The following is a 24071-nucleotide window of genomic DNA, read 5'->3' as shown; positions in this document are numbered from 1 at the left end:
GAACCCCTACTGCAAAGGAGGAAAAGAACGGGAAAAAAAACTAACGTCTTTGCTGTTACGACCACCGTCAAACCGGAAGTAACGTAGTTTAAATTAAGGCTAGACAATCGAAAGGAGAGGATGACTTTTAAAAATATCGGCGAAAAAAGCGACCTATCCTGTTTAAAAGTGCCGTTGAAGGTGAGGATATTAATGTTTTTAGCCAACTTTTCGATCATCTGAAAGGTCGAACTTTAAAACGATACTGATCTCGGTAAAATCCGTCGTTTTGTCAGAAGTTTTAGGCAGACATGCAAATAAACATACATACATACATACATACATTTATATATTAGTAACTAAAAGTTTTCCACCTAAAAAAAAGCTTGCCCTATTTCTGAATACCCCTTATGCAAAATTTCAAATGTTTAGACCAAAACTTGTCTGAGTAATTTGGTAGAGATCACAGAGGTCATATTTTTTTTTTAACTTTGACCTTTATTATGACCTCTGAACATTTATTTTTGGGGGCTCAAATAAAGTTAAGTTAGATCCATGTCCAAGGAACCTATATCTAAAATGTAAATTGTTTCGACCCAAAATTGGCAGAGGTGTTTGGTAGAGTTCTCAAAGGTCAAATCGTTGAATTTTGACCACTTAACAGCCAAATTTCTATCCGAAAATGGATTACAAAGATTTTCCTAAATCTCAGTGCCCTGTATATCAAATTTCGAGTCTGTAGACTTAAAATTGACAGAGTTATTGCATACGGAAATGTACACAAACACACAGACACCCACAGACACGTTCACTTTTATAGATATATACTAGCATGTGTGCCGGCGTTGCCCGGGTGTTTGGAGGTGTATGCTGGGCAAAAAGAAAACAAAAAAAAAGGTCAATTCTTTTAACTTTGACCCCTTATTATGACCCCTTAATATTTATTGTTTAGGGCTCAAATCAAGTTATTAAGTTTGATCCATGTCCAAGGAACTTATATCTAAAATTTCAAGTGTTTAACCCCAAAATTGTCGGAGGAGTTTCGTAGAGTTCTCAAAAGTCAAATCGTTGAACTTTGACTCCTTAACAGCCAAATTTCTGGCCGAAAACCGATCACATAGATTTTCACAAATCTATGTACCCTGTATATCACATTTCGAATCTGTAGACTAAAAATTGACAGAGTTATTGTGTAGGGAAATGTACACAGACAGACAGACAGACAGATACACAGACACGTTCACTTTTATAGATATACTAGCTTTTCAGCCCGGCGTTGCCCGGATGTTTGGATGTGTAAAAAAAAATTGGTGGTAGTAGGAAAGCAGGCTCGAACCTGTACTGCTAAGGAGGAAAAGAACGGGGTAAAACCTAACGTTTATGCTGTTACAACCACCATCAAACCAGAAGCGACATTTTTTAAATTAAGGCTAGACAATCTAAAGGAAAGGATAACTTTAAAAAATATTGGCGAAAAAAATGACCCCCCCCCCTGTAGAAAAGTGCCTAGTTGAAGGGGAAGATATTAATGTTTTAGCCAATTTTTCGATATTTGTCATCTGAAAGGTTCAACATTAAAACGATACTGATCTTGGTAAAATCCGTCGCCTCTATTCAAAGTTTAAGGCAGACATGCAAACATACATACATACATACTTTTATATATTGGTAACTAAAAATTTTCGACACAAACTGATGAAAAAGCTTGCCCAATCTCTAAATACCCTTTATGTAAAATTTCAAAGATTTAGACCAGAAATTGTCTGAGTAATTTGGAAGAGACCGCAGAGGTCAATTTTTTTAAACTTTGATCCCTTTTTTGACCCCTTTACATTTATTGTTTTGGGCTCAAATCAAGTCATTAAGTTAGATCCATGTCCAAGGAACCTACATCTAAAATTTCAAGTGCAGAGACCCAAAATTGTCGGAGGAGTTTGGTAGAGTTGTCAAAGGTCAAATCGTTGAACTTTGACCCCCTTAATCGCCAAATTTCTGGCCAAAAACCGATCACATCGATTTTCCCAAATCTCAGTACCCTGTATATCAAATTTCGAGTCTGTAGACTAGAAATTGACAGAGTTATTGCGTAGGGAAATGTACACAGACACACACACACAGACACGTTCACTTTTATAGATATATAGACTAGCAGGCCGCCGGCGTGGCCTAGTTGTAAAATATGGATAAATATAATAATACGATTCATGCAGATTTCGTATTTATTATTATACTAGCATTTCAGCCTGGCGTTGCCCAGGTGTTTGGATGTGTATGTTGAGCAAAAAAAAAAAAAAAAAGTGGTAGTAGGAAGGCAGGCTCGAACCCGTACTGCAAAGGAGGAAAAGAACGGGATAAAACCTAACGTTTAAGCTGTTACGGAAGCGACATTTTTTAAAATTAAGGCTAGACAATTTAAAGGAGAGGATGACTTTTCAAAATATCGGCGAAAAAATGATATTAATGTTTTAGCCAATTTTTCGATATTTGTCGTATAAAAGGTCGAATTTTTAAACGATACTGATCTCGGGAAAATTTGTCGCCTCTATTGAAAGTTTAAGGCAGATATGCAAACAAACATAAATACGTACATACATTTATATATTGGTAACTAAATATTTTCGACCCAAACTGATGAAAAAGCTTGCCCTATCTCCGAATACCCTTTATGTAAAATTTCAAATATTTAAACCAGAAATTGTCTGAGTAATTTGGAAGAGACCGCAGAGGTCAATTTTTTTAAAACTTTGACCCCTTTTTGGACCCTTTACATTTATTGTTTTGGGCTCAAATCAAGTCATTAAGTTAGATCCATGTCCAAGGAACCTATATCTAAAATTTCACGTATATAGACCCAAAATTGTCGACAGAGTTTGGTAGAGATCTCAAAGGTCAAATTGTTGAAGTTTGACCCCTTAATCGCCAAATTTCTGTCCGGAAACCAATCACGTCGATTTTCCAAAATCTCAGTACCCTGTATATCAAATTTCGAATCTGTAGGCTAAAAATTGACAGAGTTATTGCGTAGGGAAATGTACACACACACACAGACACGTTTACTTTTATATATATACTAGTATTTCAGCCCGCCGTTGCCTAGGTGTTTGGATGTGTATGTTGAGCAAAAAAAAAAAAAAAGTGGTAGTAGGAAGGCAGGCTCAAACCCGTACTGCAAAGGAGGAAAAGAACGGGGTAAAACCAAATGTTTATACTGTTACGACCACCACCAAACCGGAAGCGATATTTTTTAAAATTAAGGCTAGACAATCTGAAGGAGAGGATAACTTAAAAAAATACCGGTGAAAAATGTGCATCCTCCCTGTAGAAAAGTGCCTAGTTGAAGAGGAAGATATTAATGTTTTTAGCCAATTTTTCGATATTTGCCGTATGAAAGATCGAACTTAAAAACGATACTGATCTTGGTAAAATCCGTCGCCTCTATTCAAAGTTTAAGGCAGACATGCAAACAGACATACATACATTTATATATTGGTAACTAAAAATTTTCGACCCAAACTGATGAAAAAGCTTGCCCTATCTTTGAATACCCTTTATGTAAAATTTCAAAGATTTAGACCAGAAATTGTCTGAGTAATTTGGAAGAGACCGCAGAGGTCAATTTTTTTTTTTAATTTTGACCCCTATTATCACCCCTTAACATTTATTGTTTTGGGCTCAAATCAAGATCCATGTCAAAGGAACCTATATCTAAAATTTAAAGTGCGTAGACCCAAAATTGTCAGAGGAGTTTGGTAGAGTTCTCAAAGATCAAATCGTTGAACTTTGGCCCCTTAATCGCCAAATTTCTGGCCAAAAACCGATCACATCGATTTTCCCAAATCTCAGTAACCTGTATATCAAATTTCGAGTCTGTAGACTAAAAATTGACAGAGTTATTGCGTAGCGAAATGTACACAGACACACACACAGACACGTTCACTTTTATAGATATATAGATATAGATAGATATAGATAGATGGATAGATAGATAGATAGATAGATAGATAGATAGATTTGTTTAACAAAAATATATACGTATGCATAAATATATATGGAAACAATTTTGTGTTTACTATAAACTTTTTTTGCAAATATTATGCAAGTATAAATCATGTAGAATATCTGCATGAATATAATTACAGTTAATAGTTAACTAAAGATGATTATCCCATTAAAAGTCGAAGCAACTAGTAGGGAATTAATTAAAATGAATGTTTAAAAGAATATACAAATTAGCTAGATCGTTTTCTAGTGAATGCAATTCCACAACCAAGTTATAAGAAAATTGTATTTTCTTTTTAAATAAATAGAAAATAGGGGTTTTAATATGAATATCGATACACACAAAAGAAAACCGAATTTATAGGAGTATAGATAGATAGATATACTAGGATTTCAGCCCGGCGTTGCCCGGGTGTTTGGAGGTGTCAGTTGAGCAAAAAGAAAAACGTGGTTAATTTTTTTAAACTTTGACCCCTATTATCACCCCTTAACATTTTTTTCGGGCTCAAATCAAGTTATTAAGTTAGATCCATGTCCACGGAACCTATATCTAAAATTTCAAGTGCTTAGACTATAAATTGTCGGAGGAGTTTAGTAGAGTTCCCAAATCGTTGAACTTTGACCCCTTGACAGCTAAATTTCTGGTCGAAAACTGATTACAAAGATTTTCCCAAATCTCAGTACCCTGTATACCAAATTTCAAGTCTGTAGACTTAAAATTGACAGAGTTGTTACGTAGGGAAATATACACAGACACACACACAGACACGTTCACTTTTATAGATATATCTATATATCTATAAAAGTGAACGTGTCTGTGTGCCTGTGTGTGTACATTTCCCTACGAAATACACATGTTCAGTATATTAGAAAACTATTATTCTTCGAGTTTGAACACGAATTTAGCACTGTAATCTCATTGTCAGTGTGATAAATGACTTAACTTTATAAATTAAGATAAGTTTCTTTTAATGTTTTTTAATAACAAATGAATATTGAACATTTTTCACTTTCTTTTTGTTATCTTTTAGGGATCCAACCATTCTTGGAATCTTTGCTCTTAGTTTTTGAGAAATGTTACAAGGCCTTGCTTAAACATGTGAGAAATTATAAGGAGAAATTCCCTCGGTTTTATTTTTTGCCAGCAAAGGACATTTTGGAATTAGTTTGCTATGGTGAGTTCTTAGTCAAAATTATAAAATAAGTGAATTATTATTAACACTATCTACAGATTTAAGATTGTAATTGTAAGCAACAGAATACTGCTCTTATTCTGACTTTTTGATTGGCACTTCATGATAGCCATGTTAAATGTGCTTAGTTATCCAATAACCAGCGACACCGCTGCTTCAAACAAGACACTTTGTATCAATAAATCTCTCTTTGAACGAAATGCCATAGATGTTTAGTTAATAATGAAGACAATGAAACAGAGTTTCACTTTAACATTTAATAAACAACTTTACTTGTCATCTTCGTTAGTAGCTTAAGTAGACGAGAGAAACGGGTTTGTAGGCCGAAGTATCCTTGTGTAAAGATAAAATTAATATATTGCTGGCTTGTTGAGGAGAGAACAACTCAGTCCACACGTGTAGTAGTCGCCGGGACAAAGGAAGCCGATTAAAGGAGAAAGAAATGACAAAGTCGTTAGTGTATTAATGTGTTGCCGTGGGTGTGTGTGAGTGTATGTTCTTTAGCATGATAAAGAATTGTCGTTTGGGTACAGCACGTGGAGATAAATGTGAGTTTGAAGAGAGCCATTGTTAGCTTATTGTACTCACGTTCAGCTGAGGGCCGAAGCCCCCTGGTGATGTGTGCTGCTGGGCAGAGCAGCGAGAAAGAAGTAGAGGGCTTCAGATTTCGCCTTTTATGTACTCGATCACGTGATTGAGAGCTGGCTTGTGATTGGACTAGTCATGTAGAAAATGGATTTTGAATCTCGACCTGTTAGATTTAGCACCTGCCTATGATTTCGGCTCCTACAGATGTTAGAGATGTTCCATGTTTTCACTGTCAGAGTGGGGATGGAGATCGGCTTTATCCCTTACACAGATAATACAACAAAGAAATGCTTCATAAACACTAAAAGGTAATGAATGACAATTGTTTACTCCTTCTCCCAACCCTGAACTCTATATTACCATTTTTTCTTATTTTTTAATTTCTACAATTTTTAATTTTCAAGTAATAAATAAAATACGGTTCTCCAAAAAACGTGTCATCAGAATCTTGCTATTGGCGAGTTTCTTTGATTCCACTTGGGGCCACTAGGGGCAATTACCCTTTTTTTCTTCTTTTTTTTTTTTGCCTTTTTCTTCTTGCTTCATTTAAGCTCAATTGTTCAGTATTATTTATTTTGTGGGGACGAAGTTCAGCAGAATAACTAATTTGCAATTGGAATCTATCGATTTTTATGACCAAAGTTGCAGGTGCAGGAATCTCTAGAAGTCGAAAGCAGTAGAGTATCACCGAGACCGTTAAAGATAAATTTAATGTGATCTCTGATTTACAGAAGGCTTCCATCAAATCACATCCACACCCATATAAAATAAAACGGTGTGAATACCTTTGGAAAAATAACGACATCTAACAAAGAACTCGAGATACTGTATTGGGATGAAATAACATTTATTTACATGTTTAAGAAACAGTAATTCAAATCGTTCCAATGTTAAGGTTTTTGCAGCGAGTGTACATGAGACAGGCTTAGTTAATAAGTGTCTTATGGAAAAGGCATAAAGCTTAAGATTACTGATTTTCATGAACAGAAGTGACACACTTGGTTATATTCTGGAGGGAAAAGAAATTCATTAACTACTTAAGCAACATGTGTGTGTGTATTCATCACATATGAAAACAGCAGTTCGAAATAAATTTGTTAAAAGAAGAATAATTCTTGTTTGGTATGGTAACTTTCCATGTTGAGAATTTAGAAACATGACGTGCGCAAAGTCATGTTGGGTGATTTAACATTCCACAAGGATGGAGTCTGGCGTATGTGCCATGGATGGGCAGTGGTGATGTTTACTCGTAAACTGCATCCTGGACGGGTTTGATTTTGGCGGGCAAGGTCTTATATACACATGTTCTAGAACATTCTAGTCTGTTTGGTGTATCACCGCATGTGAAATGCAAAGTAGTTCCTTTATCATATGCGTGTGGATGGTAAAATTATGACATTGTGTCTTTGTGCTTTATTCATATGTGTGTGTGTTGAAATCGGTGATTGTTATGAAAATGTCTCTGCGAGAGAATCGTTCTGGTTGTATGTAGCGAATGCTACAATTTTTAATTATTATTAATAATACATTCAATCACTAAATTACAACGTATTTTGTCTATTTAAAAAAAATTTTTGTTTTTATTTCTTTTATTCTATAGGAAGAAACCTCAGTCCACTAAATTCACAATTGAGAAAGTTGTTTCATAATATTTGGTATGTTCACCTTAAAACACCTGAAGATGGGATCTCTGTTCCCATTATAACGGCACTACTAAGTCAAACAAAAGAGAGCCTTCTTTTACAAGAGGTAGGTTTAAATTTTATTTAATTTTTTTATTTCTGTTTTGGAGTATTTTTCTTGAAAAGAAATCTGGAGATTTTAAATCCTACATGTATATATTATTAAAACTTCATGGACCATTTATGTTTGTTTCAGAAATGAAATGAAAAGTGATTTACTTCCCTTGATAACGTGTAATTGCAAAATTGAAGTATGGGAGATAACTCATTCAAGAGTTACCTCACTTGAACCCAGAAAAAAAAACCTGATGCTGTAAAGGGTTTATTTTTGAAAGTGAATCAATGCTATTTTGATACAAACAGAAAAAAAAAAAAGAAGGTTCAATTTTTATTTGCATCGTTGTAACATAACCTTTCGAGAAACGAGGAGTATATTTTATTTATAACTATTTAAATGCTAAAAAAAATGTTATTTTGATATTAAAAAAAAATAAACCTAGCATTTTTTTTTAAGTAAGGCAGATGTATCTTTTATTTATTTATTGGTGTCTTTAAAAAAAAAAAACACCCAATATTTTTGCTAATGAGGAGACTTTGTTTCAAAAAACTATATGATAAAATTATTATCCAAGACTAATCGTCTATCTCAATAAAAACATCGTTTCCAAAATGATCGTACAATTTATTGATTTTGTTTGTTCTTCCTTATGAAACCGATTTTTAATTTTTAATTTTAATCATAAATTATCAATCATCTTACTATATATATATATATATATATATATATATATATATATATATATATATATATATATATACATATATATATATATATATATATATATATATATATATATATATATATATATATATATTATCGACCTAGATTTGTATGCCATGTTTCTTTCAGCTTTCTGATATTCCAGTAATCTCAGTGTCTATTATCTCAGCTTCACCCAACAGAGGGCGATAGTCACGCTTTTCCTTCTGCATCTGATAAGCTTTAGCTGCGTTTTCTGTGTCTCCTTGAGTTACTGTTATATGCGTTTGCTCCTTCAACTTTAATATAAGTAAACATTGAACCAACTGGAATATTTATACAAATATTTTAATAATTGTATAAGAAGGGATTGAAAGCATAGTTAGTTAGTAGATGTACAACAGTTGAGGTAGCAGGGCTGGTTGGCAGAGATGGACCAAGGAAAACATGCGAGTAAGTGGTAAGGATCAGCTTGATAGAAAGAGAGACGAATAAAATCCTGGAATTTTAGAAGTCAGTTTGTAAAAGTTGTCCAACACATTCCAGCATGTATGAGATACCTTAAATAAGTTTCTAGAAATTTTTTTGTACATGCATTTAAAATTGACATAGACTCTTGAAAATTCAGTATGTTATTGCTATCCATCTTATGAGATGACAGACCATATTTTATGATTTCAGGTTCAAATGAACAAATACAGCAAGAATTGGAATACACCTTACTAAAGCTTGATTTGATTGTCACAGCTAGTGAGTTTCAAAAATGCTATCGGGACGTGAAGACACTTTAAAAGAATGATATGCAATAGAATTCTGTCTCAAACTTGGAAAAAATGCCACAGAAACGTATGGAATGCTTCAGATTGCTTTTGGACTATCTTGTATGAATCTATCTTGGAATCTATCGATGAATCAGTCTTTGAGTGGCATAAGTGATTAAAAAAAGACAGAGTCTGTGAGAAATGGTGAAAGGTGTAAAAGAAATAAGGCAGTCCGAACACCAGAGTTGATTGGCCAAATAAAGAATTTTATGGATAAGGACCATCGTGTGTGTAATAGAGACAATAGTTGCACAGTTTGATGTCAGTGTGGGAACTGTACACACAATTATTCATGAGGAATTGAAGATGCGGAAGATTTACGCGAATGGACCAGTCCACAACTCAATACTTATCAAAGACTATTTGACCAAGATGGGCGTCAAGACAGTTTCTCACCCTCCCTATTGTCCAGACCTTGTTCCCTGTGACTTTTGGTTATTCCCTAAGCTCAAAGAAAACCTTAGAGGCTGTTATGAGACAATTATGACGAGATGAAAGAAGGTCATTGCCACCCTCACATAAGAGGACTTACATGGGGCCTTCCAGAAGTTGTTAGAACGGTACAACAAGTGCATTGCAGCCAGAGGTGATTACTTCGAATGGGGACTAGAATTTCATGTGTGTACTATCAATAAAAGTGCCCATACGAAAAAAGTCTGGAAACTTATTGAAAGCACCTCATAAAATAGATGTTAAACTGAATCTGATCATTTAAGAATGTTATGACTGAATCCTGAATCAATTTTTTTATATTTACTTATATATATATTGTATTTCGTTTTAGCCTCTTGTATGTGATGGTCCTGTGGAAAATTGGCTTGTAAAATTGGAACCACTAATAAAGGAGAGTCTGAAAGACCAACTTCTATTAGCTCTCAAAAATTCTGAGGCAATCTTATTACCTAACTCTTCTCTGGAAATATCAAATGTAAAACATCAAATCAGTAAGTTTGCACAGGGCAAAAATGCCCATTTATTTTCAACAGATTACTAGACTTTTTAGTCCATTAAAAACGAAAAAAGTTATTGCCTATTGATTAAGAATTAGTGTTTTATGCCAAAATGATGATTGACTTGATTTAAATTTGTGTTCATTTTTGCATTATATACTAATCTCTATTAATATCTATAATGCTTAACTGTGCATAATACTTATGTTGTGTACTGGTCTATTTAACATGGGTGTATATAACGTCTCGTTTGTGTCCCTGGGTGTGTATCATCCAAAGCATGTATCATAGTTAATGTGTGTGCAAAGCGTCTATCTTGTGCAATACAATAAAACAGTTCATTAACATCAGTCTGTATAGTGCACAAGCAAAGAACATATCTATTTCCATTGTCTTCTTTTCTCTTTCTTACAGGAAAAAGGCTGTCCCCTTTCCATGTAAATAAGAAGAACATTGGATAAGTGAAAATGAGACTAGGATAAGCCGAGACTCGAACCTTGTAAGCAAGGTTAAGAAATAGAATGTTAGAAATTGGAATGTTAAAAAGGTCTATTGTTAAATTCTATTATAAATAGTTAGATATTGTTTATATTGTAAAAAGAACTGATTGTTCATTCTTTTATAAAACTGAATATTAAAATGTCAGCTAAAAAGAATGAACAATACAAATTAAAAATACATTGTTAAAAAATAGGTTAGAGTATATTTTGAGAATTCTTTTGTTGTCAAAAGCGTGTTTGGAAAAACGTGTGCGTAGCCACGTGAATTGGTCACGTTTGGGAAACACACTTCTGACGTCATAGCAAAAAGGGGATTCTCAATATAGGAACTAGAATTAGTCAAATCAGGGCAGAAGAGTTGCAGAGTTGGGAGTTGAAGAGTTGAGAGCAGTTGAGTTGGGTTGAGTTGGAGTCAGAGTCCTTTGGAAGCGAAGAACATTAAACTATGTAGATTCCAAATTTGAATTCCTGACGTCATCAGCATTCGACCGGTCCAATGAATAAAGAATCATCATTGTGTTTTTGTAACTGTTGTCATGTGTCATCTTTCAACACTCAAAAGGAAATGTGTTAAACATCTTAATATGAACATTGTGTAACCCTTCGAGGATTATGCATCTCCCCTCCTCTGTGATAAGAACTTGTATACATCGCCAGTCAGTATATATATGAAGTCCTCAGCATCCCCAGAACTGTAATATGCATAAATGTCTTTTCTCTCCCTCTCATCACTATCGTTATGTATTACATGAGTCCCGTTTTATATGTACCCCCAATATGAACACACCCGTTATCACTTTAATATGAAAACCCCGTTATACAACATCTTTATCTAAGTTCATTTTCCTTTGAATGAAGCTAACAATAGGTTATACACTTGATATCATTTTATTTGCGTTTTAGAGTTTGTGGCGGTTAGATCTTTTGATTCCTACATTATGCTAAGGTCGCATTTCTCCAAAATTCCAAACGTAGAGACGATATGTTCCTTGCTAACATCCAACTCTCCGAGTCTGACTCCCAACTCTAAACTATAACTGTACGTGTCGCTTCCAAACTATCTCATTACGTCATTAGTAACTATAGCATGAAGGTAATCGGATGCTATCACTAAATCATCTCCCTTGTTTATTTTCTAACATTTCACATTAGCATTCCTGGTACATTTCTATCATAAATATTTTTATCTGTAAAAATACCTAATTCGCCTTGATACATATTTTCTAAACATTCTATTTTCCAAACATCAACAACATTGTTATTAATAATCATTCAGGTTATGTGGCAGTGCTCTATATAACACATAGTCCACTGCACATTATAATAACAAAGGTCCATATAAAATTTCAGGTAAATCGGCCCAGCAGTTTGTGAGAAAAGGTGAGAGTAAATCTGCTATTATGGTGACTAATCGCTATTAATCTTTAAATGTGCATTGAAGGGTAGTAGCTGCACATAACAAAGATCAATAGAAAATTGCAGTCAGATCGGCCCAGAAGTTTCCAAGAAAAAGTGAAATAGACAGACCGACTGACAGACTAAGAAAAATATAATATGGATAACATTGCATTATTAAAGAGATTTGTGGAATTGAGAAAGAAACTTATTGGAGATGGCCATTATATTGTAAAGTCACTGCACGTGTGTCTATCTTATTGACTTTGTTTGGAATGAGGAAAACGTCAAGTTTTGGCTAAGAAAAAACTTTTTTCTCTCCAAGTTAAACCACTTTTATTCATACAATTTCGTCAATGCACAGCATGGTCCAGAAAAATGTATGAAAACAGGAATAAGGGACAGGTTGATACAGTTGACGTATATTCTATAGAAATGGAATTGAGTCCCTTAGTTTCATCTCGTCTAGGTGAGAAAACTTGTCTTGGCTAAAAGAAGATCATAATTATGTAATTGTTACAGAATCATAAATATTTATCTATTATACAGGGTGGCCTACTTAAAAGTAGCCCGATCTCTCTAATCTTTCTCTTAGCAATCAACTGACATCACAAGATAAAATGCAATTCTTTTTCCAACACGATGGCGCTACATGCCACACGTCTCACAGATCACTGACACGAGTTCATGACATGTTTACGGAAGAGAGAGAAAAAAAAGCAAAGGGTTATGGCCACCACGTTCCCCCGACTTGTTTTTATCTTTGGGGGACTTTAAAATGAAAAGTTTATGCACATAATCCTCACAATCTAGATCAACTAAAGGAGAACATTACAAACGCTATCAGGAGAATCACCAGAGAAGATCAACAGGCAGTATCTGGAAACGTTGTTAAACGTGCCCATAAATGCATGGATGTCAACGGGGAGCACTTCCAGCATCTTTTATAACACTTTTTTAACAATGCCACAGGTAATTTAAGCAATAAAAGAATGTTCCTCCTCTCTACAATATTTTCTGGACTACTTTTTACTGTATAAATCTCAGTCGTCTGTGTGTTAGTGTGTGTGTGTGTGTTTGTATGTCTGCTAAAACCTTTTGTCATGCACATCGAACCGGTATGAACCTGGTATCATTAGAAAAAACGATCTCTCAGACACATAATATAGAAAAATTAGATGAAATCGTCAATTATTTCATGTAGAAATGTCGTTTTGTTTGAAGCGGGCGGTGAAGTAAAAACCTTGGTTTTGATACTGTTTATTAATCGTGCATGCACGAATGGTAGACTCGTTCTTTCATTTTAAAAAGCTAAATTTGCAGTGTCATAACATCTGTGTCGTCATGGGCCAATCGATAACGTGTTTGCTTACAAACTTAACTTTTGCAAGTTTGCATCCACCATGTGGCATTTTTTTTTCTCTTTTTTCTGCTTGCAAAATTTTGCTTTCGGTTTTGCTTCTGGCTGATAGCACCCAAGTCCCATTTTCTTTTTTTTTTTTTGATTCTATAAATTAAAATATCATATTTAACCATATTTTACAACTGGACAACGCCCCCCACTCGCTCCGCTAGTCTATATATATATATATATAATCGAAAATGTATGTATGTATGTATGTGTGTGTTTGTATGTTTGCTAAAAACGTTCGACAGACAGAATAAAAATTCACAAATTTGGTCTCATATGAAAGCCCCATCTTTCGTACGACAAATATCGAAAAAATGGCCAAAAACGTTAATTTTTTCACCCTGAAATCAGCACTTTTCTACAGGGAGGGGTCAGCAAAAACCGTCCTCTCATGACGATGTCGCTTCTACGCATGCGTCATATGACGTCGTAACCTGATTTAGTTTAAAGATTAAAAAAATGACCTAATTTCGTGTACGTCGTCTTAGGTCAGTTGGTTAGAGCGCTGGGTTATTATCTAAAGGTTTTGGGTTCGAATCGTGATGTGAAATGTCTTTTTTTTATTTTTTAAATTTTAATATTGAAGCAGAGTTATTTAAGCTATTTTTCACGTAACGTTCGTTTTTCTGAGGTTTTTTTTCTTATTCTTAGATTTTCATTAACACCCCCACCCCGACCACCACACACACACACCCAAAACACCCGGGTAACGCCGGGTACCCACCGATTTTTTAAATTTTAATATGGAAACAGGCTTATTTAAGTCATTTTTCACGTGTTTTTTTTGGGGGGGGTTATTTTTCAGATTTTTAAAAAAAGTTTTAACGTTCGTTTTTCTTTTTTCTTTTTTTTGTTTTTTTAGTTTATGGTTTTTTACTTCGCTTATCCTTATGTTTTGATTAACCCCCCCCCACCCTCGCCCGAGCACACACACCTCCAAACACTCAGGCAACGCTGGGTACACCCCCGCTAGTCTATTATATAAAGGTCAGTTGTTTGTGTGTTTTTATTTGTATGTCCAGCTAAAGGTTAAAAGCTACAAAACAAACATCCGCAAAGTTGGTATATTCTTGATTAACAGTGCCCTGAAAAATTAATATTTAAAATTTAAAAATAATTATTCATTCTTTGGGGGTCAACTGGGTCAGATTTCTTCGAGTGGGGGTGTTTTTCAGCCATTTTCAATGTTATGTGCATATATATATATATATATATATATATATATATAAAGGAGAGATGACTGACTTACATAACATTTTCAATACAACAGAAAGGAATGGTCTAGGTGGAAGTAAGAAAAGAGGTAGGAGGACGGATGTGAAAAAACAGGAAAGAGAGAAAGACAGATTGAGAGATGCAGAGAGTTTTAATATAAAGATGTTACACAAGTGTTTTTTGTTGTTGTTGTTGTTGTTGTTGTTGTTGTTGTTGTTGTTTATGGCACTGAGCAACGCTCTGATAGCCAATAATAAATCCCAAGATCGCTATTGTATGACTTTATTATTATAAATAGATTATTAAGGTTTTATAAAATTAGTCCATGTAGTCCATTTTATCAAGATTAGCAACGCATGGGTAGAGAAATTAAATTCATTCTCGGTACAAATATTGTTGCTAATTCTACACTAATAATAATAATAAAGTATGAGTCGGAATTTACCAGACAGTTAAAAAGACGCATGAGTAAAAATATATTTAGTTTATTAATAGTAGGACAATATATACAGACGGTAGACATGCATGTATGAAAATCTGAAGTTTTATTTCAGGGATGACATGTGGGTGCCGCAATCATGTAGATTTCTCTGTTTCTCTTTTTCTTCTTCTAAACTATCCTTATTTTCATAACAGTTATTCATAAAGCCAACGCATGGTCATATACGATTTTACAAAGTTTGGGCCTTTTGGCTAAGAAGAAAGTGTAGTATCTGCTTTGATGATGGACTTAGATTATTTTGTTTGCAATCAGTGAAGAAGTCCTACTAGACTGAAGCAATTTATATTTTTCTTCCAATCCAGAGTGCTCATTTTATGAAGCTGGATTTTTCCCCCATTAAAAAAAAAACAGTCTTATGTTTAAGAGGAGAATGAATAGGAATAAGACTTTCATGGTTTTTCTCTTTAATTTCCAATATACAGAATACATAGATAAAAACGCATGGGTCTCACCTCTATCATAGGCAATGGAAGAAGCTGTTCCCAATATAACTGATCTCTTCCACGATTCAGATAAAAGAGAAATATTTTATCAGCTTATCCGCTACATGTGGCTGGTAACTTCCTGCCTGTAAGACAATATTTTAACACTTAGCTATAATTTTATTCTTTAACTTCTAATGAAATTTTCCGATTTTTCTTTACTTCAACCTTATGTACGAAATTCCGTCTTTAACATCATTTTTTTTTTTTTCCAATTTTGCAACAATTTCCATAACCATATTACAATGATAAATATTTTTTTGTTTTGTTTTTATATCTTCAGTAAACGAAAAGGATCGGTCCCAACAAAAGAACAGTGAAACGCAAATTAAGGAGAATTCTTTGACTCTGGAATATGGAAATTTGGAAAATTTATATCAGAATTGGGAATGGCTGATCGACACTCCCACTGAAATAATAATCTTGATTTCCAAAATAAAATTAACAAAACAAATTCTTCGGGCATTGGAAGGAAATTTCAAAGATGAGCAAAAAGCAAAACTAAAGGTAAATTGAGATTTTGCTGAAAACATTAACCTGAAACTAAGATTATCAACTTAGATAAACGAAATTGATTGATTATCTTGGTTTTAAAAGTCATGGTTTTTTGTTTTTACAAATGAGTCACCACTTATCAAGGCTCGAAGGCCATTCGAGGATAAGGGTTAATGAATGTAAGAACTTGCTTATATTGTATTTGAAGGATACCATATTGTAGTGGGCCAGGAAACAGGTCAATGAGATTGTGTTCCATGGGCGGGTAGTTCTAGGAAAGAAGCTTTGTTTATGGAATCTGCATTTAGATTTAGGCACAGATAGAGACTGGGGGAATCTGTTGATAGTAGTTCTAGATAGTCGAGTGTTTTTTTGCAAAAGTTTGGCAATAGGGAACAATAGATTGGAGTGCAGATGAGCACTTGCTATGACCATAACAACAGAGCAGAGAAAGGCTCACAATATCTCTTCTGTGGTAAAGAGGTTGTATGAAAGAAAAAGTGCATCACCTACTAGATTTTGAAGCCGATTTTAAACTCTATTGAGGCAATATAGGATGCACCAAGCAGGTCCTTTCCAGATGTAGCAACAGTATTCCATTTTAGGACGTACTTGGCTCTTATGCCGATGTAACTATAGTATAAGTATGACATGAAACATGAATAGAATTTTAAGATATTTCCGTGTAGAGTTGTTACTATTATATTAAAAACAAAAGTCATCATTATTAATTTATCTTCCCGATCATTTTAGGAAAACGTTGTTTCATGAAAATCTCTAATAGCTGAAAAAAAAGAAAGAAAAATCCAGAATATTCAAAAGGTTCTGAAATTTTCGAGAAAAATCGAGAAGATTATAGAATGTTCCATTACTGGTTGCTGCTCTTTATAAAAAAGAAGTTTTTGCACTAATAGTTCTTATGTGAACATGAAAAGTTTAATTTCACATCTGGCCTGATTCCGAGTTATCAGCCAGACACACTCATTTCTGATCTACTTTTCTTTCATCCTCCTACCACTTCCCCGGCAACGCGTTTACTGAATTAGTTTAAGCATTTTTTTTTCGTCTGTGTTAAATGTTTTTGTGTTTAATTTAAAATTTCTCCTCGTTGTTTCATTCTTATCTTGTTATTTATTTAAAATTTCTCCTTGTTTCATTTTTAACAGCATAACACTTATCAAAGCTAAAAGTCATTCAAAGATAATGAGATGAATAGATTGTCAGTCAAATAATGATGAACATTATGAGAGGAATGAATAAAATTCGATCAAAAATAGTTTGGGATTGGATTTGAAGATCATTACTATAATGGTATTAGATTTTTCGAACAAATATACCAAGCTTTTTTTTTAATCTCTTGATATGAGGCTTCATAATTTGTGTATTGATTCTTTTGTGAACTATTATCGTCATCTTTATAGTTGTTATTGTTTCACTACGTTTCTGAAGGCAGTAATTCCTGGGAATACAGTTACAAGAATCAACATTCCTATCCTGTCATGGTTAATCACCTGAAGAAGGCCAGAGGATGAGTTGGCTGAAACGTGGTGAAACAACGACAATTATAAAGATAAGGATAACAGTTTTCAAAAAAGTAAATACACATACACCACTCTTATCAAAAATTTTTGTTATCAGGGTGATCCTGCTAGACGGAGGGAAGTTTTATAGCTAATTTGTAACAAGCCAGTAATGACTATGCTCTGTATTAAGTTCAACGTTGTGTAATCAAAAAAAGAGGAGAAAAATCTGCCAAATCATAGATTCTAACGTCCTAACAGTTCACATGGTGAAGTTCAAGGAGACTTAACACTAAACAAATACACTGAACTTGCAAGAAAGCGGAAAGAAATATGGATTATAAAGAAAATTACTGAAATATCAATAATTGTAAGTGTACGAGGAACATTTGGGGAAAACAGTAAGAAATTGGAATCGTAAAGGTTATTTGACTACTCTAATGTGGTGATGTTCGTCCATTGTTTGCAAAGATAACCGTGATCACGCAGTTATTTTGTGGGTCTGGGGATGACTCGCCAGTCTACTCTGAAGTATTTTGTGTATATAGGTAATCTTTGGGATGATTCTGTAGCAGTGGTGCTAACTGCTCTGTCTTTTATTCAAATCTTAAATATATTTTATACAATCTTATAAATTTTTTGGATTATGTGACTCATATAACACTAATTAAAATAGCTGAAATATTAAGGAAAATCCTTGAATGTGGAAACCAACCCAAAGGACCGAGTAACACCAGCAAACCTACAAGTAAGTTGAAATAAAAATACGAGAAAAATAGAGAAAGAATATTACACAGATCCAAGGGGATGGAAATACAATCATCCAACCTATTGTCTAAGTGGTTGGTTGGTTGGTTGGTTGTTTTTGTTTTATGGCATATAAACCCTTTTCATGTTATTTAATGCCGAATCCAGTGATTTTGAAGAAAATTTTTCAATACAATGTATTTGTTTTTTCAAGTCGGTTTCTATTTAACCCATAGTTGGGACCTTAACAAGTACTATCATTCCAGGTAAAAGTGAACCTTAGAGCAATGGCAATTATAGGGTGGCTCCACACTCCCCAAAGCCCACAAGTTGGAGCCTCACCATCAGATATAGTTTAAGGTCATATCCAGGACCTGTCTCAGTGGTAGCACCAACCTCGGTTGATACAAATCGTTATGAAGGGTCAGCGGGGATGGAATGATTGAGGAGAGAGAGCATCAACCAAATCCACATTAAAAAGGCACAGAGAATACTGGGATCTCAGGAAGTTTTATTGCCACTTGAATTCCTGAAAAAAGTTGATGGTTGTTAATGACAATAAAATCAATGGTAAACGGCTATTTTGATAACACAAAATGATTTATAATGCTTATCAAAAGAGGCAGAGAATATACCTTCGGGCCAGGATCAAAGTGTAGTATCTGTTCCGGCAGATACTGCAAGCTATGACTAGCTATGACTAGCAAAGACCAGATGTGGGGGTAACCCCACATGCCTGACCTTTAACCAGCTCCCATTTCCCACCTCTCGGGAGCTGGTCCCCTTTTTCCCTTCCCCCTCCCTTCACTCCTCACATTAAAAATTGGCCTTGTGCCTAATTTGCTCGGTGGGGGAGCAAATAAATACCATCTGTTCCGGCAGATACTGCAAGCAAAGACCATATGTGTGGGCAACCTCACATATAAGACCTTGGTCAATGTAGGGGCAACCCTTCATACCAATTGTCACTATCCTACTCCCCGGGGAGTTGGTCCCCATTTCCCCTTCACTCCTCACATTAAAAATCGGCCTTGTGCCTAATTTGCTCGGTGGGGGAGCAAATAAATACCATCTGTTTCGGCAGATACTGCAAGCAAAGACTATATGTGGGGGCGACCCCACATATAAGACTTTGGTCAATGTAGGGGCAACCCTTCATACCAATTGTCACTATTCAGCTCCCCTACTCCCCGGGGAGTTGGTCCCTATTTCCCCTTCACTCCTCACCCTAAAAATCGGCCTTGTGCCTAATTTGCTCGGTGGGGGAGCAAATTAATACATCAAAGTGTAGTATCTGTTCTGCAGATGCTGCACTTAAGATAATTTGTACCAGTCAATGGAGGGGAAACCCTCTATACTGGAACAATTATTATTTTTGGTAACCAGAGTGCCCCCTTTTTGCCTACTTTTAGGGGAGATGGTTTTTACCCCACATTAAAAACGGCCTTGTGCCTAATTTGCTTTGGTGGGGAAGCAAATAAATACAATAAATCTGAGAGGGCTTGCTACTCAGATTTCAGGGAGTACAACTTAGCATTACCAGTGGACAATCATTGATAATGACTCATATGAAAACTCCAAGTGAGTACATAATGACAATGATACACCAACTACAATGGCAAATTCTGGTACGAATGTTAACATTTGATAAATGTCTCGTATTGAGGTTTAGAAATAAAGGTTAAGCAAGTAAAAAAGAAATTGTATAGAATTGAAAGTGATCTTGATCTTTATCATTTATATGTTCTTCTTATCAGGAATGTTTAGAAATCGTGAACACTTCTTTGATGGAAATCACAAAGATTTTATGGAATTTGGAAAAAAGGAATCCGCTCTTGGACATTCAAGGTTGGTTAATTACATTCATAGCAGTAGAGTTCTATGACCTGCAAGACCATTTTGAATTTCCTACTAAATAATTTCCTTTCAGACGTATAATCAGATGGGTGATAAAACAAGAATAATCTACGTGCGTGGATTAAACGGGATGTTTAGTTCGAAATTACATACAGATCCTCAGATTCGAGATCAAGATTCACAACTTCAAAAAGATGTAAAGATGTATCTGAAGAAGGCTGGAGGTTTCCACGTCGAAAACGTTGAAATGTTATGAGAATAATATTCAAGATTAGAACAGTAGTTTAAATAATCTAAATGAATTTAAATCATTAATTTTTATCTCAAAAGTTTGAATATCAATAATAAATTTAAAAAGAATACTTAGTTTATGATAGGATCAAATAAAAATAGACAAACATTTTTAATACTAAACATTTCCTATAACATTTAGTTTATGTAGGTCTTTGAGAAGAAGATGCTTAAGGAGAAGTACTACACAATCGTTTACTTCTTTTATTAGTTTAATCACTCGTCAATCTTATTTAAGTTATAAACATACCTGGACGCTGTGTGCTCATATGTCTGTGCTGATTAGCAGTAATAAAAGATTAACAATATCTTCGCACAATAATTATTAATCGTTTCAAAAGCATGATCTTAGAAGATAAATAATTTATTCAGTCATTGATCTCCAGTTAGTTACAAGGTCAAAAAGGGTGACAGAAAAAGAAAGACAAAAAGACAGTAAATAACTTAATTTTTAACCCGATTACCTAATTGTATCCTTGTTAGATTAGCTGAATAATTTATGTTTCTAAGCTGATCGGTTCCTCTGAACTTTTACAATAGTGACTCACTCTTTCTGTCATATGCTTAATGCCATATCTGACCAGGTATTATTGACTTTCTTCCTCACGAATTTTAGCTCATACAAGTCAAACGTTTGAATCCTTCATAAATCTTTATAGAAAACGTTTCATGTTTTCAGCAATATGCTAAAATGATTCAAGCAATTATATTTTAGCTAATATTTATACTAGCAAATGTACTCACAAGTGGATTAAATGTAAAATGAGATTTACCTATAAATATTATAAAAATGTTACACTTAGTTTCTTCACAACCTTTTTATTCTTGCCTGATTTTCAGAAGTAAATGAGATAAAGCAACCATCCAAAGTTCCTGAAGAAAATGCGCCAACTCTAAATATCCATCGATTAGTTCATACACAGCAACTGGCCAAATTAGAAGCCTTCCTTTTGAATCAGTCAATGGCAAGTGTCTTTTTAAAACAGTTGATTGACCTCTATCAGGAAAACAGTGGTCATTCAGAGCTGGATTTTACCTGGGAAAGGCAGATAAAATATATTTTTGACACAGAATCAAGAAAAGTAACTATAAAGGTAAGATTTTGCTTGGACGTGTCACATTGAACGAAGACTTATAGCTATAAGAGGAAAATATGAATAATCAGGAAGAAAACGTGGTCACAATGATAGTTTTGATTAATATGCATGAAATAAATTACAATGGTTTAAAATGCCACTTCTACAAACTGACAAAACTTTTGCCCTGACCTAATATTCGATACACCTATGACTTTTGTCCTCTATTTTTAGACCCTTCTATTCTTTTCACACCAAAGAAACATTTCACTTTACAGGACATTCATATTATAAAAAAAAACAGTAAAGTCTATAGGAGATAAAAAGTATATTTTATACAATCTAATAAATTTTTTGGATTATGTGAGTTACAGGAATATAACGTTCTTTTGTGAAATTTTATTAAATTTTTCAGTGTTTGGATTGGTCGTTTGATTATGGATTTGAATATCAAGGATCGGCAAAACGAGAAGTGGTAACTGCAAGCACAGAAAAAGCTTTCCTTGGACTCCTCCATGCCTTGACCAATTTCAAAGTTGGCCATTGTATTGGGCCTTTGGTAAGAGTCTATTGATCCAGATTTCTGTTTTAATTTTGTAAACCTCCAAGCTATATCCGGTCAAAAACGAACAGTGTGAATAATAAACTTTATTTGAAGTCAATTATTTTTCCAATAAAACTTCTTTGAAAAGCCAAATGCAGTTTTTAATCTAGAAAAATACGCTAAAAATTCTGTGCTAAAAATTTCTTTCAGAAAATGTTGAATGTTCACAATATGTCTGGCTTCAACCAATGTCAACAACCTTCCTTCTTCTCTATCTGTGGCTAAAACTAAACGAAAATTCCACGACAAAAGTTTATTTCCGAGAACTACCCGTCTGTGGAACATAATACTGTAGGGATGTTTCCTGACTGACTATAACATGGTCTTTTCAAATCGAATGTAAACAAGTTTTTGTTAAGTCATCTTCTGAAATAATCAAATTGTGTGCAATTTCCACTATTACCAATCATCACAGTTCCCTGACACTCATTAACACTTATCCTCGGGTGGTATTTGAGTCTTGATAAGTGATGATTCCCTAGTAAAAACAAAAACTTCATAAATAGTAACTTTAAAGTTGGGTTTAGATTTGGAGAAATAACAAAAAACATTGCAAATACTGCATACATTTTTTAATACTCTTATAATCCACCAATGTATTAGGATAATTAAAAAAAAAAAATCTTACTTTTGAAAAAACGGATAAGCTTACATTTTATTATGTTTGTTTAAGCAGATTCTGTTCTTCATCTCCGAGCCCTCAACCGTGGGTAGATGTGACACAAGGTTAGAAAGTGGAGATTGAAAAGCCAGCGTCCAAGAGGTTGAGTGCTGTGATCTGCAGCCCTGTCGGCATTCCCCGGTAGATTAGCAATGACTCCTTCTCAAGGCATAAAAAAGTTAAACGTAGCAGGCTGGACCTCCCAGAACTTCACAGAATCATACTTCAGTCCAACAGAGCAAGGTCAGAAGATGACACAATGGTCGGTCTTCTGTCGAATTGATTGTCAAGTTAAGGAATCGACTATCATTTTTTTTTTTAAACATGTTTTGTTAATGGCTGTTATATGACTATTTATGACAGAAAATCATTAATTACAGATTTTCCTAATATAACATTACACATGTTTACACATATTAACATGTAGAAACAGGAACTCAACTCGTTGTAGTAGAGTACATTGCAAGGAACTTAGAACAAGTAATAACTTGACTTCTTTTTTTTCTTATAACAACAACATTTATTTCAGGGTACTTTCCTTAATGAAACGTGATTGTGCTCCTTTTCTCTGACCATTGTACTCTCGAATATTGTTTCGAATTTGCTCTAGAATGTGTTCTCTCTCCTTTTTAGTCTTTTTCTTTTTCCTTACTGTAAGGTAATTTAGTATTTGTATATTAAATGTCATACACGCTCTGTTACACTAAGACCCATTTATAAGCAAAAACTAAATAATTAATTAATTTTAAAGAAATATAAAGGGTGTCCAGAAAGTCTCTTTACAATTTAAAATGTTCAATATGAAGAAAACAGTTGAGATATTTTAACTATATTTGTTTTATTGGTACTTATCAATGTACGACCCATTCTCTGGCAATTCTACATCAGCAGCTTTCAGTAGGTAACATAAACAGATGGAAGATGCCGAAGTGATTATCCAATCATCTGTCAGAAGTCAAGCTTTAATGAAAACATAAAATTCATTAAATTAAAACAAAATTCTTAAAACCAAAATTGACTTTTCACCTGCTATCAACATGAAATCCACCTCCTTTCCTATTTTTAGAATCGTTTTCTATTTAGAACATCATTCTTAACATAGGGATGAAAGGGATGCCATGTTTTGAATTCAAATGGCAGTCTTCATTTCGACATTTTTTGACTGCTTATGGAGCCTGTCGAAAGATACCAACATGAAGTTCTCAGAAATTGGGTCATAAACTGGAAAAGTACTGTTTTGTTTAAATAATGTTTAATTTTTTAAAACCAAATTTAATGCACCTTTACATGGGCACCATTAGTTGAATGAAGCACATCAAGACGGTGCTTGAGGTAGTCCTCAG

General features: G+C 34.2%; 2 protein-coding genes across 2 annotated transcripts in view; both read left to right on the top strand.

The window, feature by feature from the left end:
* Positions 1 to 15993, top strand: part of LOC145284634 (dynein axonemal heavy chain 9-like) — a 63321-nt gene extending 47328 nt beyond the window's left edge. The window contains exons 12-15 of the mRNA XM_080133539.1: positions 5010 to 5153; positions 7360 to 7508; positions 9807 to 9966; positions 15761 to 15993. Coding sequence (XP_079989665.1) covers positions 5010 to 5153; positions 7360 to 7508; positions 9807 to 9966; positions 15761 to 15993 — 686 coding nt within the window. The remainder of the gene's footprint in view (positions 1 to 5009; positions 5154 to 7359; positions 7509 to 9806; positions 9967 to 15760) is intronic.
* Positions 15994 to 19798: 3805 nt separating this feature from the next.
* LOC145284632 (dynein beta chain, ciliary-like) overlaps positions 19799 to 24071 on the top strand; it is a 309431-nt gene continuing 305158 nt past the window's right edge. The window contains exons 1-4 of the mRNA XM_080133537.1: positions 19799 to 19867; positions 19997 to 20087; positions 21228 to 21481; positions 21879 to 22022. Of these exons, the coding sequence (XP_079989663.1) occupies positions 19799 to 19867; positions 19997 to 20087; positions 21228 to 21481; positions 21879 to 22022 (558 nt within the window). The remainder of the gene's footprint in view (positions 19868 to 19996; positions 20088 to 21227; positions 21482 to 21878; positions 22023 to 24071) is intronic.

Source organism: Euprymna scolopes, chromosome 9 (assembly GCF_053919585.1).
Source record: "Euprymna scolopes isolate OS-2025 chromosome 9, ASM5391958v1, whole genome shotgun sequence".
NCBI lineage: Eukaryota > Metazoa > Mollusca > Cephalopoda > Sepiida > Sepiolidae > Euprymna > Euprymna scolopes.
Note: the sequence above shows the minus strand (reverse complement) of the source record. Positions and strands in the feature narration are given on the sequence as shown.